The sequence below is a fragment of the Haliotis rufescens genome, unplaced genomic scaffold (assembly GCF_023055435.1).
Source record: "Haliotis rufescens isolate VD_foot unplaced genomic scaffold, xgHalRufe1.0.p SCAF_82, whole genome shotgun sequence".
NCBI classification, from domain to species: domain Eukaryota; kingdom Metazoa; phylum Mollusca; class Gastropoda; order Lepetellida; family Haliotidae; genus Haliotis; species Haliotis rufescens.
The window spans coordinates 1,414,079-1,432,912 of NW_025964375.1; the positions used below are offsets into that span (position 1 = coordinate 1,414,079).

An 18,834-nucleotide genomic window follows, 5' to 3' on the forward strand; every position below is an offset into this window, starting at 1 on the left:
TATCACATCATATAAAACACTAAGGCAGTCTGTGACTTTAGCCACTAGTCCAAATCCCAAGGCTGGTACACATTCAGTTCAGTCTAGTTTTAGCACAGCTAATAATCCATATTATAAACACTAAAATCTGCCGAAAATGATGCAAAGAAACTCAAAAGATTTTTGCATGGACTGCTAAGGTAGTCTTTGTCAGGGGTTGGTCAAATGCAACTAGTCTGGAGCTCATTTCAGATTAGCGGCTTATGTAAAATAACTAGATTTAGGGAGAATATACTTAGTGTCTGCATTTTCACTTGTCTCAGACTAACTGACAAGTGACTGTGTCTGACATGTTATTGTATATTGAAATAAATATCTACCACTGAAGTCTGCTTACAAGGAAATGAAAGAGAGACCAAATGTGCGGCTAATCAGTCTCCTAAAACGAATGACAATGGATTGCCTTATTCGAACAGATCTGTTATGAGGCATACATGCCGTCCACTAAGGGAATGAAAATATGTTTTTGTTAAAATAACAGGGGCTTGAAAACTTTCACAAATGATGTCAGGATGTAGTATTTCATTTAAACAGGGATCAGGCTCGCAGACTTGGTTGGTGCATGGTTAGTCACATGATATATTGTTTAATGACAAAAACTCACTATAGCTCAGTGGATACACCACAAGTCGCTAATGTTCGCATTTCTTTCTGACGATGGACACATTCATTTGACTTGTATAAGTTTGAGTAAAGATAAAGCTTCTGTCAACTTTATTGTACACATGATCAGATCATTTTGTACATGTATCTAAATAATTTTGGCACGGGCTGCGGTAAAACAATTCCCAATCAGACATTTTGTTCCCAACTCTTGAGACCTGCAGTGGATACGCGGGTAGAGTCTGGTAATAGGGGGTCGGGTACCGGGGTAGTAAATGTGGACTCATCCCAGCCTTTAATAGAAGAAAAAACACTTTATATTTTTTTATTCTAATGTTAGCATATAAGCATGGTTGGGATTATCAGTTTCAATGTTGAACATAAAAATTGTTGATTCTAATATTTTATGTTTTTAAATACGAGGAATATAAAAATGATTTCATTATATTTTCAACATGGTCCCCTTGATGTTATTATACACTTGTTCCATCTCTTCTCCATTTCACTGGCGGTCGGGTAGCCTAGTGGTTAAAGCGTTTGCTCGTCACGCCGAAGACCCGGGTTCCATTCCCGACATGGGTACAATGTGTGAAGCCCATTTCTGGTGTCCCCCGCCGTGATATTGCTGGGATATTGCTAAAAGCGGCGTAAAACTATACTCACTCACTCACTCTGCATGTCACTTATCCCTGTTTTGTAGAAGTGTGCAGTGTTAGAAATTAAGCATGAAATGCCTTAATGTTAAAAGTTAATGATTTCGGATGTCCCTAGGTATAAATGCTACCGTAAAGAACCACAAGCATCCCAGGACCTTTCTTTATTTCGAACATTGCAAATATTGTGATTATTGTTTCAGGGAGTTCTTTGAGCGCATCATCTTATGCAACAGCTTGGTGTGGTCATGCTGCATCACCGGCCGGTCCGGCCTGACCTACCAGGAGGCCCTGGACAGCGAGGAGAAGGCCAGGAAGAACCTGTCAGCCTTCCCCAAATACCTCCAGCGGCCCATTCTCATCCTGGCCAGTCTCACATACAGGACCAGGCTCATCGACCTCAACGAGGATGTCTTCTCCTTTGCCAAGGACAGATATTTCATTGGGGAAATAGTAGATGTTATGGTTGGAACTGTCAGGTAAATAAGTTATACATAAACAAAACTTAAAATAAGTAGCAACCATGGTAACGAGCTGAAATACTGGATCTCTTGTGGCTTGCTTAAAAGTATTGTTGAATGTTTGCATCCTGATGGATAACGTAGCCTATCTAAATTTATACAATACATATTGGTTAGGACTACCTTGCAATGCATTTTTTGTCATCTGGAATATGCCTTTGAGGTCCTCTAGTGGTTGACCCAAATAGTACAACTTTGTGCTTAGCAGTCCTTAGCAGTCCAGCCTAGCTTAAATTTGGAGGGCTCTAGACTGCTTCATGTCTTTCAAATAGGATTAGATTTCAAACTTTAGTAGCCTCAGCTGATAGTAACATCACTGTCCCCATGGGGATTCCAGGTTAGAAGTAATTGTGATTTTTTTGCAAATATCAATTTTCCTAGACACACTTAGTCAATTTCTCAGTGCAGAAAATTCATAATATTCATGCAAAGTATTTAAGTGTCCAAGTGAAAGTGATGAAGTCACACACTCCATAATCGGCTATTAAAAAAACACCTATTTGTGGGCATGGCCTAAGGCTACTGGCACAGTGGTAACAACCGTTTTTATTGCCTGTTACGTTTGCCATGTTTATCTATCTCATGATTCATAGCCGTTGTACATATATACTGTTTTATTTCTGTTAATCCCACAAGAATATCAAAGATTCAGGTTAGGATAAGTCTTCAGCAACTCCAGCTTACCGTAAAAGGCGACTATGCTTGTTGGGCGAGACAACTAACAGGATCGGGTGGTCAGGCTCGCTGACTTGGTTGTCATCGATCCCAATTGTGTAGACTGATGCCTATTATGTCAATCACAGGATTGTCTGGTCCAGACTCGATTATTTACAGACCACCGTCATAAAGCTGGAATATTGCTGAGTACGGCGTTAAACAACATTGTTCAATGTGTGAAACGCTCCTTGATCTTGATATCTGAATAATTAGGATAACAATTAACAATCAGTAACTAGGGTTTTATTAGTAACATACTGTTTGGGTAATAAAACACCAGCTGCCCTCGGCCCTATTCCACACAATAAATACCTATCGGGCATAAATCCCCCGAGGAAATAACTGAAGGCATCTTCAGTGTTGTTCCTAAAGTGACATAAGTTGTGGCCACAGTAATCAATGGATAAGCAGACAGAAAAAAGACGTGTTTTACAAAATCTGAGGCAGAAGCAGGCAGACTGGGCATAGGCCCAATTGTAATGATCCTTAAACTTTGTGCAGTGCGTCAAACGCAGGGAACTCGTTTTAACCCCAGTAAGGGGATTCCCCACAGCGGTGAAATTTTTCGCCTTTTCTTTTGTATGGTCTGTTTTACGAGTTATCTTTGGTCAAGCTTTTGTGATTCAGTATGCCCTAGAGTATTAAAATCTGCACAGTTGCTGTGTTGACTTTACTTGCACTTCAAACAACAAACAAAAGATGCATCACTGATGTTTTCATTTCAGGAAAAGTTGCCGTATCTTGAAGGTAGTGTCACCATTACAGCGAAGCCAAGGCAATGGTGATGTCATTGTGATAGACATTGACAGTGACTCTGATGATGACCAAAGAGGGTAATATATTATATTTTAGTTACCTGATTAAGTCTTTTCTACGTAGTAAAGTCTGTTAAACATGATGTTGAAGTATGACAAGGAATGCTTTGGATAACAGCTTCTTTATAATACACACACAACATTTCTTGGCCTTCATGAGGTGACTGCAATGGGGGAAGATGAAAAAACTGAAAACCGAAAAACTGACCAGCCCTCTAGATACCGATAACGTTAAACAGGCTGTCTTGGGCTAGTGATTTGAGATCATATCCAGCTTGTGATGGGGTTGTTATTCAGCCTTAGGACCCACAATGTTTACAGGTCTTTACAGTGTTGTCACTACCCCTAGTGTACAGTACATTCGCCCTGTGCACTGAAGAGAACCCACTTGTTAGATAGTAGATCACGTTGGTGGAAACACCCGAGACACAAGTGTCTAAACGTGTGGTGTCACACTGAGCAAGTGACTTCCGTCAAATGAGCCTCTGTTCACCCAGCAGGGAATGGGTTCCCGATTTGTGAGGTAGATGTAAAAAGCCTCTAGCGGCCGAAAGCAGCTTGGGTTGTATACTTCTCAGGGAGTTGAAAGTGGTAACTGGAATGCAAACGGATCCACTGGTCGGGGGACAAATAAAACCGGATTTGAGCAGATTTGTACCTGGATACCTGCGGTATAACATAATAATAATAATAATAATAGTGCCAAGTTACATTCATATATATTATAAGTTGTAGCAGTATCACGAGGGGTAAATGTGGTTTTATGCGTCCCGCGTTGGGTTTTTATACCATGAACCGGAAGTATAAAACCACATCTATTGTGATAACGCTACAACAAATTTATCTTACCGACACGTTTCAATCTGCCATTGGAAAAGAATTAAAACAAATTAAAAATTTATAGAAACAGCTGCGCAGTTCAGCTGAGGTGAACTTGTGCTGTGTCATGTGACTTTCATTGACCCGGAAACAAAATGTGCCTTAATGCTCAGGATTCCACATACAGCTTGTTTTCTTTGTGGTGGGGTATAAAGGATATATTATCCTGCTCGAAAATGTATTTCCCTCCCAGACGGGATACATCTGCACTTCATTGTTAAGAACTACTGCTACAATTAATTCAAGGCTCATTTTCAGCCATACCTTTTACATTTTGAAACAAAGTTGAAAAAGAAATGAAGATATAGGTTTGCCTCCTTTGTTTGATTTAAGACTTATTAAGGATCATGTTTAACCATGAATATTTTAAAACAATGTTGAAAATAAATAAGCAGGTTTGGATTCTTTGTTTGATTTATACATCATTTTTAGCCATGTTTGTTTTGAAACAAGGTTGATTATGAATAAGCAGGTTTACATTATTTGGTTTGCAGTCCATCAGGTGCAGGCTCCCGACTCGGCCCCCTTCCTGACAAATATGAGTATGTTGTCCAGGAACTCAAGCAAACCAATGTCATGACAGTACCAGCTTCAGCGATCAGGTAAATTATTTATGACCACATTTGTTCATGCTGCCTTTCAGTGGCTTATGGTGTTTTTGTTGAAATCCTATTAATAATAGATGGTATAAGAGCTTGGGAAGGCTGTTCAATTTCTCAAATTCAAGATTAAATTCTAAATTTCATGCAGTGATTATATTTGCTTATTAACATGCATCATTTGATCTTGTATAGGGAGTGATAATATGCAAGGTTATCACTGCACAAGTTGCTCCTTGATTTTATAAATTAGGTATATTTTTGTTCTCAAGAAAAGAAAATTATATTCACTTTGATGCCCCCAAAAACTGATTTGGTAAAATTAATTTAATTTTAATTACTGTTTTCGACGTAATAAGCGCCCAGGGCACTATCAAAATTAGAAATAGGGGACTCTTATTAGAATATTATCTTGGCAAAAAAAAACAGTTGAAAGATAAATTTCGTGGTTTATGCTGACAGCCTGAAATGTTTATGTACGACAGATATAACTTTCAAAATTTAATTGCCCATAATTAAGGGTGCATATAACACACGAATGTGTATTATTTGCGAATAAATAAGTATTGATCAATTGGAAGGGGTGCTAATTGAGATTGTTCACAAGCCAATATATTAGCAAATATCGCCGTGGGCGCTTATTAGAGCGGGGCACTTATTAGGTCGAATAGGGTAATTGGAAATAATTGACATGTATATTTTTATAGATATGTTTTTCTTCAGTCGAAACAAAAATATGTTTAATTTGGGGCATTTGTGTGTTGAATAGACCATAAAGCCAAATGAAGGCATACTGTATGTGCTTTGTGTGAATGATGATCCTAATTATAAATGCTATAGGATCCTTTTTCAGGTGCATTTGCAAATAAATGTTTGCAGTAGAGTTGAGTAGACACATGACAGACATTTCATAACTTTAGTTTATGTCAGCATGGCCAGTGTGCTTCATATAGAATACTACATGAGCTACTGTGTAATACCAATTTTTATGAAAGGAGTGAATAGTTGTGGTGTCTGACATGCGAAAGCAAGTCGGATATCAGAACTATTCACGAGTTCCATGAAATTGGTATCACCCGGGAGCTCATGTAGCATTTTATTTTTTACTTGCTGTTTATATTTTTTTTTAAACAAATTTCACTGCTTGTAAATAGGCAGACATCTACTCGATCTAGAGCATAATCCAATTGAGTTTCACACAATAATACTTCACACACATTAAAAGTTGACACATGTTAGTTTAACACCAACGGCCTACCTTTAGAATTCAGGGGTCCCTTCCCCAAAGCTATCGTAACTCCCATAATTTAACATAGACTTACGACAGTCATTGCGCTGCAGCATCTTTGTGAAATGGGGCCCTGCACCACAAAGTTTACAAACACGTCAAAATACCCTACGACGTGATTCGTAAAATTTTGTTGCAAGATACACCGGCGAAACAATGCCATATATAATGGCGCCAGCCTAGCAACATGGGTTGCTGGGGTTATCGAGTGTGCATAAACTTCTCCCAGTGAGCTATCATTTCTACAGGCAGTGTCAGTGAATAAGCCCAGTGGTGTTGGTAGCTTTCAATATATGTTTGTGAAACTAGGTCCTGCGGGACATAAGCATGTTCTTTGGCATTAAACACTGTGTAATACCACATTATACCAGCTTCTTGTTATTAAGCAGTGGTATCTTCAACGGGTGAATAATAATCATGCCTATTGTATCCCTTAAGGTGATACAATTTACATATTCCTTGGATGTGTCATAAGTTGTGTTCTCTCAATTACAGTCGGAAACGGACTCTTTATACCAGAGAGAAGAGCAAACTGTTTCTGAAACATCATGCAGACTCAAGTTCCGGTGTGTTTAGAGTTAAGGTAAGACCAAATACTCATGTTGATAGCATGTCCCTAATACTGGTATACAGATTGCCAAAAGAAGAACCTATAGTGATATCGCTAGAGACATGATATGGCATTAGGACATTATCATGGTTTTATCAACTTTTGAAAGGACATTCTTCAATACCATAACCAAATTTCAAAAAAGTCTTCAGTTAATTTTGATTGGCACTCAGTCAATGTCTTGGAAATGAATTGATCAGCAACCCTGTTCAATGTTTAAAGGTCTTAACATCATAATCAGCATGATCAGTAAAAATAACTAAAAAAATGTAATGTTAATCTCAAATGCTCTTTTTTTGTTAAAGGATGTGTTTATTATGTTTATTGTGAACCCTAATCATTACTACCTTAATTGAGGTGAATATGTAGAAAAATTTGTTTGTTTTAATTAAAATCTGTACAAGGAGAAGGTTTGCGTGGGCATGAAATGGCCCTAAATACAACATGACTTGAAAAGGCCCTAAATACAACATGACTTGAAAAGGCCTTAAATACAACATGACTTGAAAAGGCCTTAGATTACGAGTTTAAGATTAATATATTATTCATTGATTCATCTCATGACAACTTTAGGTGAAATTCATCAACAATGAACATCATTTTAGAGTTAACTCCCTTCCTCTCAGGCATTAACTCTGTCAACACCGCAGGCCAGTACACTGGCCTCAACGTCATGAGTCCCCATACACTGCAGGCCAGTACACCCAACAGACTGTAGCCACGTCAAAATAATATATATTTGTATGAACCTAATAGTCAAATCATTCATTGATTGAATCTATCACTTTCTACAATGTCTGAAAGCATGTATTTCATTTCAATTCATCATATTTTATCGATAGATTTAAAATATGAACTATTTCCCACAATGTTATTGAAAAAAAAGATTCAGGCACACATGCTTCAACAACAAAATGTCAAAGAGCAAAATAAAGACGTTTCATGCGAGTCTTTAAAGAAATTAAATAAAGTATTAAATGTAATCACAACAAAAATGTCTCTAAATGTTGTCAAATTTACATCTAATTTATTTTTCACATCTTTTCTTGCGATCATGTAATGTAAGTCAAATGACATGTCAGCTCGACAAATGACATGTTGCCTCAATTTTTATGCTTGGATATGAAGTTGAATTCCAAAATATATGCATGAGAAATTTTTGTCACATGTTGTAACCTAGATCACTTTGTATTTTAAAAATAGGTCGCATCTTCCTGCTTAAATCATTTAGAATAACACAAATTATATAAAATCATTAGTTTAAATTGGAAAATCATGATACATGGGGACATGTCCATTGTTGCAATTTGATTGGCTGTCTTAGGTCATGTTCATGAATTTGACCAATCGCGATGCTTAAAACATGTAGCAGATTACGGGGGGAAAAAGCGTCATTAGACACCAATTTCTATCCTATAAAAACTCATGTTACAACTAAGGTGTCACGATAAATCGAAATATCGATATATTGCTATTGGTAAGCACTTAAAGTCATTAAATCGATTGTTAAGTCAGGTTCTGATCAATAGTATCGAGATTGATGTGTCTGGTTTATAATACTGATTGAGTGAACTTATGCTGTTTCCAGGAAAAAGTTGTCAAAAGACTTAATCTGCAAACAGCCAAGTTTGAAGACTTTTTCTCAGGGCCTCCACCAGTTTTTGAAAAATCTGAGATGAAGAAGAAGATATCCCCCAAACGCCCTGAGAATCGCAACAGCACAGGCAACACTAGTCTGACAACCCCACCCAACAAAAAGAGGGGCCGCAAGAAGAAGGATGACAGAATGATGAAGGAAAAGAGAAGCCCCAAAGGTTAGCTTGACAATAGGAGATAATATTAGTAAGATAACCTCTTTAACCCCAGGAGGATTCTGGTTCAGATTATGTCTCCTTGTGTCTATTGTAAAAGTACAGGTGAAAGTAAAAGGTGTGCAGGAAGTCTGTGGTCAGGGGTTCGAAATCCGGTTTCTAGATTACAGCACCATACACATGCTCGTGGGTTTCTTCAAAGTGGTAAATGTCTAACACCTCCATCACTTCAGGCTTTCTTCCTGGCATTAACTTTGGAGATATAAATTGTGAAACAATTTAGCAAGGACACCAGCCTTGTGGAATCAGTTGCCATATCTGTGCTTGTAGACCTCTGCGGCTTAGAACCTGTGCCCCAGAATTGGCCAAAATGTCTCTGAATTGTTACCTTGTTTCGTTTTGTTGCTGTGTGTACATCTTACTGGTCTGGGGGGCACAGGTGGCCAAGTCGTCTAAGGTGCAACGATTCACTGTGCAGAGTTGCGTCCATTGGGTTTGATTGTGGGTTCGAAATCCCGGTTCGCCCCGATTATGTTTCTAGGTTTGTCAGCACCATGCCCGTGCTCGTGGGTTTCACTGAAGTGGTAAATATCTGAGACTGCATCACTTCGAGCTTTCCTCCCACATTAAGCTGACACGCCGCGATATAACTGGAATACTGTTAAGAGTGGTGTTACACCCAACTCACTCACACACTCTGACTGTGACTCAAAGTCACAGGAGCTGTTGACATGCTGCTATGTGATAGGTGGAATGCTGTTAACTGAGACATTAAATAATATGCCACCCACTTTCTGAACTTGTTTTGTCTTCTGGGTATTCATGAGATTGGATAAGCTAATTAAAAGCTACATATGATCTTTTAATCTAAACGTTCTATTTCATTACAAATAGTATCGTCAAATTTCAAAAATATTTTTTGTCATTAGTCACTGACAAAAGTACTGTCAATTGATTGTCCATGTCAGGCTGTGTAGTCATTCTGTATGGTGTTTCCCCAGAGATGAAGACTCCCGAACAGTTGGCACGGGAGCAGATGCCGCACCTAACACCGGAGGAGAGGGCCCAGTTGAAGGAGAAGATGAAGCAGGACAAGATGGCTGAGAAGATGGCCAAGAAGGAGGAACTCAGAAAGCGAATGGAGGAAGAGAGAATGAAAAAGAGGGAAGAGAAAGCAAAGGTGAATTCTAGATTTGAAAACGGAAGTTGACATATTATATAGTTATGTTAAGGTGTCTCAAATGTTGAACTAATTTGATCAATCAGAGAACACTTTCTAGATTGCAATGTGAATATTTTCTTTGTCAAAATGTCTTATAACAATTTTTAAAATAACAGTCATATTAATTTTATATATCATTCAGGAACGTGAAAAGATGCGAGAAGAAAGGTTGAAGGAAATTGAGATTTTGAGGGAAAAGAATAGGCCAAGAGATGACATGGAGTGCGATGACTTGAAGGTCAGTAACCATTGGTTGATGACACAGTTTTGTCTGAAAACTAGAAGTATTATATATGACACGTTGAAACGACTAGTTGACCTGTCAATTATTAGTCGAATGTCCTGACTGTCGACCGAAAAAATAAATGGTCGACAGTTGACATTCTTTTGTTGCTCTGCATGCTGTTAAAAAAAAAATGATGTTAGTAAGTATTGACATGACTGTACCGCTAATTCTTGTAATTCTGCTAGTTCAATTAAAAAAATCAAGCCTAAAAACAGATGTAATTTTAGATACATGTATATACATCCTTACATCACTCTGCTATGAGTACGAGCTTGACAGTAGCCATATTTGTCATTTCACTTGTCACATGATCACCGAATAGAGCGAAAATTCTGTAAAAGCACTCTAATCATAGTGAATATTTATTCCTGGTGTGTACTCTTGTTACCTTCAATAGTCTGATCTTTTGGACCCGTTAAGATTCGGGGTAGAATAGATCTTCAGTAACCCATGCTTGCCGTAAAAGGAGACTAGGCTTGTCGCAGGAGGCGATTAACGGGAACGGGTGGTCAGGCTCGCTGACTTGGTTGAAGCATGTGATATCAATCACTGGATTGTCTTGTCCAGACTTGATTATTTACAGACCACCGTCGTATAGCTTGAATATTGCTGAGTGCGGCGTAAAACAACAAACCATCCAACCAATCTGATCTTTTGCACACATATAATTGCAGGTTATGCCAAACTTCAAACCAGTGCAAACAAGGGTCCCAATGGAATTATTCGGGGATGCAGTCATGGTTTTGGAGTTCATTCATACTTTCAAGAGTCTGTTTGATTTTAAGCAATTCTTCCCTAAGGGGTTTTCTTGGGGTAAGTACTTTCATAGTGCTTTGAATGTTTGAATACTGATCAATATCATTAGCAGCCCTGTAAAACGCAACTGCTTTAACGTTCAGATGGAATTTGACCACTGCTGATGCCTGACTCCACCGCTGGTGATTTTTCTAAAGACTAGTACACAAATATTATTGAAATTAGGTAAGCACAAGGGCTGCAACGAATACACCATGAGGCAAATACGATTCATATCATGAATATAGGGTAACAGATACGAATATTAATCCACGAATACAATATCAAGTCAGCAGCTGATGTATTATCTGTTATATTCAGTGAAACAGTAACAACATAAATTATTTGACATGATTTGTTAACTATTAATATATTATACATTTATATACTGCACCTATCAAGGAACTAGTATATGCTTAAATGCGACAATGACCACAATACTGTCAAATTGACCCTTGAAGATCCGGGGTAGAATAGGTCTTCAGCAACCCATGCTTTCCGTAGAGTCGACTAACAGGATCGGGTGGTCATGCTCTCTGACTTGGTTGGTGCATGTCATTGTAACCTAATTGCATGGATCGATGCTCATGATATCAATCACTGGATTCTCTGGTCAAGACTCGATTATTTACAGACCGCCGTCATATATCTTGAATATTGCTGAGTGCGGCATTAAACAACCAACAAATAAACTGTCAAATTATATATTGTAACAGTGTTGTCTTTGAAGAATTGTATGCACAAATATGTTCTAATGGATATTTTTAGGTACAGGGTATGTAAATGCACATGATTGCATATTCATAAATATTTGATTCTAGTGGTCAATTCATGAATGGATATGGTTCGATTCACCGAATACGCGAGTTAATCATAAACAGACCTAGTAAACACAAATCTGTTGAATTCATCCTAATGGCCCTGGGGAATTCTTTTGGCACCATCATGAAAAGCCAAAGGTTAAGGTTAAAGTTCAGATTGATGTAATTCATGGTTATATCATTATCAGTTTCTGAGGCATTGTTATCTCTGCTGGTGGCCTGTCTATCAAAGGTCAAGGTCATCTTTGAGGCTGTTGATAAAGATGGTTGCATGATTCATTGCCAGTCACTGTTGCACTGTTTCCTTTACAATCCATGATCTTAAGTCTTGATAAGGTCAATATCTGAGATAATGTTTTCAGACTGAAACTATGTATGTTAAGATTTTACAATCTTTGGTGAAATGGCGGTGAAGGTCTCCACCTTACTAAAACCAGACCTTTTACTCTTATAAAATAGCTCTCTACGTGAAGATCTGAAATTGTCCTTAGATTGGATAAACAGTTCAGATATATATATGTTAGGAATTTTAGAACTAGAGTTTCCTTGCTATTGCGCCCTTCAATATAGCGCAAACTTAGTTATAGCATGCGGTAATGAATAGCTCCCATATATATACCATACCATTTTTAATAAATTCAACTTTTACACTGATACAATGTTCTTTCCCCACGCAAAAAAATATTACCAGCTGATCACTGAGAGAATGTAACACCTGAAATACCAGTCAAGAAATTCCGAATTTGTGGCAATTTGACTATTATGCATTAATTTTGTTGTTGTCAAGATTGTCCTGCAGGAAGTCCCTACAGTGACTGGTCAAACATTTTTACATACGTAAAGCATATTTGGCAGTTGCAGTTAGCTGTACCAAATTGATATGCTTATGGTTCTAATCATTTTAATATCCATAGTAAAAGCTGTAACTAAAATAACATATTGGAGTATATTGTTCCTGATAAAATATTAATTTGAGATTCAATTTCTTCCAACCATTGCATCAAAATTCTTTGAAGTAACAACGCTGGGTAGTTTTTAACTGAATTAAATGGTAGAATGGGTGAAAACGTGTACAGCTGATTGCTATTTACGAGAAAATACACATGGTAATCTTAATCTCTGCATATAAAACAATACCTTGGAGAGCAAGAAAAACAATTTAAATGATAAATCATCATGTTTAGTGATGTTTTATCTCACTTTTCAAATATATCTGTGGTTCACTTGAATTTGCTGAAGGGATACAATGTTTTTTGCTGTGCATTACACTTGATAAATCTCTTTTGTCCCCTCTTTTTGACACTATGAATCGTGGAACAACTATATTTTAATATTCTTTTTTAAATCTCTGATATGCATTGCAACGTGCTGCATAGATTGTGTTAGGTAGGCCAAGCATATTCAGTTGTGTTGGTCATCTACCGCCTATGACTCCACTTCGGTTAAAATGCTGATCGTCTATAGCACTCATCAACTATTTGGACCCCTAAGATAGCGTTGTAGCGAGGGATCTTTGTACAATGATCATTTTTGATAATGTCTTGGCATTGTAATCACATTGTGAGTAAGTGGCTAATCTTAAACCAAACTCCTCTCTCTCTTTTGTGACAATGGCAATGCATCTCAACATTCTACATTTTACGACCATTCACATGAATTGGCTATACCCTGTATACCACATCAAAACTTTTGGCATGGCTTAAACCAATATGAAATTAATGAAAGAATATGCCTCAGTGTTTTTGCAAGCTAATGTTAAGTGAATCTGAAATCTGAAATGCTTCTTTTTTGGATTTTGAAAACACTTCTTAGGTATATTGGTGTACCCTCTGTCTAAAAGTTTGCTTCTTAAACATGAAATAAGATGTCTCTGATTTGCCAGTTATGAATCCTGAACTTTTAACTCATGACACGAGTGTAGTGTGACATATGCTGTTGTGTTGTAGGAATGCTGGAGTCTGCACTACTGGACCACGATGTAGATGGGCCCATGTGTGACCTGGTCCAGATGCTGTTGGTGACTGTCTTCACTCTACAGGAAGAGGAGGCAGAAGAGGTGGAGGAACTCGATAAGGAAGACCAGGAAATGAGTATGAAATACTTTCAGTACAACTGACTTGACGTTATGTTGCCATTCTGGAAAGTGATAGGAATTGTTATTTTCTGTGGTCATTAAGATCGAAAATATCTTAAATTAATTATGATAACTGTACATTTATTGAAATATATGGGGGACCTAGCGGTTGATTCCCTTTGACTTGAGTTTGAAATTATTTTCATCCTCCCTTCAGGCATCACAATCTTGCATTTTTTTCTGTGAGACGTTCAGATCTGTAGATGTAGCTGTAAGATGTCTGTGCAAGTGAACCCTCCCTGACATAGTTGAAGATGGTTGAAACAGTTTCTGTGGTTAAATTGTTGAAACATTGAACATTTTAACCGTAAATTACTGTCGTAATTGTTGCTTCCCTATGACTATGAGTTTGAAATAACATTTCCAATAAAGTTCCTTCCATCTCCTATGAAATCTTAAATATATCTTGGTCTGATTCCTGTGTGTTTACGGTGTATGTATGCAGTCCATAGCTTGATCTGTGTTCTTATATGGTGATGTTTTTGCAAAGCAATGAATGAGGAGGCCATGGAGGAGGATATGACAGCCAATCAGATGATCCTAGCTGCCACCATGACTGCACAGATACCACAAATGACACATGGTTAGTTAGCATCCTTATCACTGATGTAGAGATGTGGTGAAATGGGGTTTAACATTGCGTTCAATATCCTTGCCTAGACTAGTTAAATATAGAATACTAAACGAGCTCCCGTGTAATACCAATTTTATGAAACGAGTGAATAGTTCTGGTATCTGACGAGCGAAAGCGAGTCAGATACCACAACTATTCACGAGTTTCATAAAATTGGTTTTACACGAGAGCGAGTTTAGTATTTTATTTATTACTTGTCATTTATAATGTTTTTAGAATTATACTGTTGAGTGTCACCTACTGACACCTACACGATCCATTGCATAATCCAATTGAGTTTAACAGAATAATACTTCAAACACGTCAAAAGTTGAAACGTATGAATTTAATATCATATATTATATAATGGTCCACCTTTAGAATTCAGGCGTTCGTCCCACAAAATTATCGTAGTGCTAAGGCTATCACAACTCACATAATTTAACTTAGACTAAAGACTCTCGTTGCGCTAGAGTACGATCGCCTTGTGGAACGGGGCCTTGCAGCTCAAAGTTTACAATGACGTCACAATACCCGATGACGTGATTTGTTGAATTTTGTTGCAAGATCCATCGGCGAAACAATGCCATGTGACGTCAGCCTAGCAACAAGGTTGCTGGGGTCATCGAGTGTGCATAAGTTCCTCCCAGTGATCTATCATCTCCACACACAATGTCGTTGAATACGCCAAGGGATGTTGAGAGCTTTCAATATTTGTTCGTGAAACGTGTTCCGAGAGTACATAAGCACGCGTTTTGGTATTACACAATGTGTAATAAAGCTGTATGTTTATTAAACGGGTGATCTCTTCACGGGCAAGTAATAATGCAATGTTTGACATAAGGCATGATAGTCAAGGTTTTTTTTCCCATATTATAAGCTAGATTCATACACTATGGCAAGCTAACCTCAAGGACGCCACCATAATATGGCTGGAATTTTGCTGACAGCAGCATGAGATCAAACTTTATTTCTTCTTGACCATTGTTAAACATGTTAAAAGTAGTGCTTAGTTATCCTCATATGAGGTTTAGACTTCCAGGACTCAAGCATATTTCTAATGCTGTTAGTTGTAGAACAACATTAGTTATCATCACATAATACTGCAGTGCTCCAGATAGATACATACCTTATCGGTGTCTGTTATCTGTGCATGTGCACTTAATCATGTTAAGTACTGTAATGACAGTCTTAGACTTTAGCCACTTGTCTGAAGCCTTAATCTAGTTAAATTCCTTTCAGTCTGGCAAACTTTGCTAATAAAAGTCCACACATTAATACCAAGATCTACTGAAAATGATGTCAAGTGACAGGTTTGGGCTAGTAGACTTAAAAGTTTTTCGCATGACTGTAATGGCATAGTAATGGAAATAAGAGTTATTTCAGATTGTATTTTACTGTAAAAATAAAACTATTATATTATGGAAATAGAAATTGTACAAAATGAAAACCAGATGATAGATCTGTGTTTGTAACTAATCTTGATATTCCAGGAGTTTGTCATAACCCTAGTGCGAAATATTACAGATTCCGGAGGTCCATGGATTTAAAAACTATAGCCGGAAGTCATGAGAACCCCAAAACCAGCTCTTTTTTCTAACACTATTGACTGCTTGCTTTATCTGCCCTGAGTTGAATCTTTGATCTTTTCATTGTCGCGATGTCTAGGTATGCCCCTCAAGAAGATGTTGTTGGACCAGTTCACTCTGACAGAGATTCTGCGAATACACTTGGCTTCATCTGGAGCCCGTGCGAGCATGAAGAACGCCAGGTTCCGCTACCAGCAGCGAGGAGGATACACCTCACTTGATGATGCTGGCTTTGAGTTGAAGATGCAGGAGCCAGCACTGATCAAGGCTTTAACCATGCACAGTCTGTTTGATCTCATTCCTGGTGAGTTTACTCTAGATGTGACTTACGAGCGCCTCCTGGATGTTTTAAAAATAACACAGAGCAGAAGTCGTGGCAATAGCCAAAAGTATTTGAAAATAAGGAAATAAATATCTATCTATCAGCATGATCAGATACATAACTCATAAACCATTCAGTATTTCTTGATGAAACTTTGTAGGGACATCATACATCTTACAGCCCTGTTGTGTTTAAGCAGGTCCCCAGCAACTTGTTTTGTGAGGCCCATAACTGGATGTCCTCAGATCTTTGTTTAGCATGTTTAGCAGTAGCTACGATCTGATTTTAATGAGATTGTATATATGAAAGGGCAGGGCATAATGATGAATTTTTAACTTCTTCTTGTCCTTGATGTTAATGTTTGAGCATAGTTCCTGTTCAGTTGGTTATAGTAGATTTTGTATGGTGCAGGGGAGAAGTTGCGTGTTCTCAACACCCTAGTGCAACAGATTCTGTCCTACGCTGCTGCCCGGGACATTGTAGAGGAGAGTTATGAGAAGCTGCGTCTGATGAAGTATGACTTGAAACAACTGCAGTGGGCAGAGCAGAGGAGGGAGAGAGAGGATGCACAGGCCAAGTATGTTGATATTATATATCTAAAAACTACTAAATATGGTTGGTTGGGCTTCTATCCATTCCCTTTGATGATGAAATATGTCGCCCAGCAAGTTTTTATGTATCGCATCATGATTGATCATATTGTGCCATTACCATGATCATTTTAGAAACTATCATAACTAAGTGTACTGTCTTCAGTGTCTTTTTCTAAAATATTTTGATTAAGCATGGCAGTCAAGAGGTCCTTATGATAATCCTAATGTTTAAAGTTTAAGATTTGGAGGGTCTCTAGATTCAAATGCAATAGAAGACCTTAAGGAATCCTGGACCACTCTTAGTTTTGGTTGGTTGGTTGGTTTGTTGTTTAACTCCGCACTCAGCAATATTCCAGCTATATGACGGCGGTCTATATATTATCAAGTCTGGACCAGACAATCCGGGGACTGCTGATATAATTCTCTTTTTCTATCAAATATGCAATATAACTGTTGTGTGTTTTGTAGATATCGTCAGCGTCAAGAAGAGAAGCAGAGAGAACGAGAGCGAAAGATTCAGAAGATTCTTGAGAGAGAACAGCAGCTCAAGGCAGAGGAATCTGGGTAAACAGTCAACATTAAATATTTATGTGATGTGTCACTTCAACAATCCACAAGAATATTCTCTTTGGAGTTTGGTATTTTTCTTTTCATATCTAATAAGTCAGAAATAAGACGATGGATCTGAAAAATAAATCTTTAGTAAATCTTTTATCAGGATGATGATTCATTAACCCTTTATTGTTTTTTATCCACAGCAATGGTGCAGTCAATGGTGATGTTAATGAACCCAAAACTCTCAAGAACAAACTTCTGTTGTTGGATGAAGACAGAAATACACCTAGCCCAGACTTAGATGACGAAAATCTCACAGAAGAAGAGAAACAAAGGAGGAGGAAGAAAGAAGAAGATGAGGAAGCGAAGAAGAAAGCAGATTTTGCCAGGAAGGAAGAGGACATGGTCAACAAGATTCTGGAGTTGCAACGGACGAATGCCTTGTACCCAGTAGGCAGAGATCGAATGTATAGAAGATACTGGGTGTTCCATGCCCTACCAGGCTTATTTGTGGAAGATAATGAAGTGAATGTTGATCCCGAAGTGTTAGATCCCTTTTCCACTTACCTTGAAAAACATACCTCAATACCTCATCTTACATCCATAGACGAAAAGAATACAAGTAGTGATAAGGAGAATGACTCCATGAATACATCTGTGGATACAAGTGCAGCTGAGAATGTTGTCCAGCCAGCTACAGATCCTAGAGTGAAGGCCTTGAAGAAAGATGAGGAGGTGATTGTGATTAGTGACTCTGACAGCGAAAGTCGAACAGCTTCTAAGGATGGAGAAATGGAGGTGGATGAACCTCCAGTGCTTGATGATGAACCTCCACCTGCTCTGGAGAGCCTTGCTGCTCAGCAGATCTCAAACCGGAAGAAAACCATGTGGTCCTTTTTAGATAATTCTGACCAACTGAATGAACTTATGGATTGTTTAAACTCAAGAGGATTCAGGGAAAGAGAATTAAAGCAATCATTATTTGAGATTAAAAGTACAGTGGTGAAGTCCATACACCAGTGCCCTAAGGAGGACCTGAGCCTACCTCCTGATGCTATGGAAGAGGCCAGAGTCAAGGCTCTGGCTCTTACTCGAGGGATCTCTGGCAAAAAGGCTGCTCGTGGCACTGTGCAAAATGATACTGCACAAGAAGCAATAGAACTTAATCTCAGAGACACATTGTTAGACCTTGAAGACAGGATCTATGCAGGAAGTTTAGGATACATGAAAGTAAGTCCAACTTGTCATTTAGGCAGAAAACAATGTGCAGTACAACCACATACCGTATTCGACATAATAAGCGCCCAGGGCGCTCTCAAAATTAGAATGAGGGGGCTCTTATTAGAATATTATTTTGGTGAAAAACAAC

At 38.1% G+C, this 18,834-nt stretch overlaps 1 protein-coding gene across 1 annotated transcript in view; it reads left to right on the forward strand.

Moving 5' to 3' along the window:
• Positions 1–18,834, forward strand: part of LOC124144430 (bromodomain adjacent to zinc finger domain protein 1A-like) — a 32,346-nt gene that overhangs the window by 1,097 nt on the left and 12,415 nt on the right. Inside the window, exons 2-15 of the mRNA XM_046513835.2 lie at positions 1,499–1,774; positions 3,259–3,366; positions 4,722–4,829; positions 6,610–6,697; positions 8,313–8,538; positions 9,537–9,715; positions 9,900–9,995; positions 10,718–10,856; positions 13,606–13,749; positions 14,284–14,376; positions 16,075–16,299; positions 16,729–16,894; positions 17,379–17,474; positions 17,669–18,695. Coding sequence (XP_046369791.2) covers positions 1,499–1,774; positions 3,259–3,366; positions 4,722–4,829; positions 6,610–6,697; positions 8,313–8,538; positions 9,537–9,715; positions 9,900–9,995; positions 10,718–10,856; positions 13,606–13,749; positions 14,284–14,376; positions 16,075–16,299; positions 16,729–16,894; positions 17,379–17,474; positions 17,669–18,695 — 2,971 coding nt within the window. The remainder of the gene's footprint in view (positions 1–1,498; positions 1,775–3,258; positions 3,367–4,721; positions 4,830–6,609; positions 6,698–8,312; positions 8,539–9,536; positions 9,716–9,899; positions 9,996–10,717; positions 10,857–13,605; positions 13,750–14,283; positions 14,377–16,074; positions 16,300–16,728; positions 16,895–17,378; positions 17,475–17,668; positions 18,696–18,834) is intronic.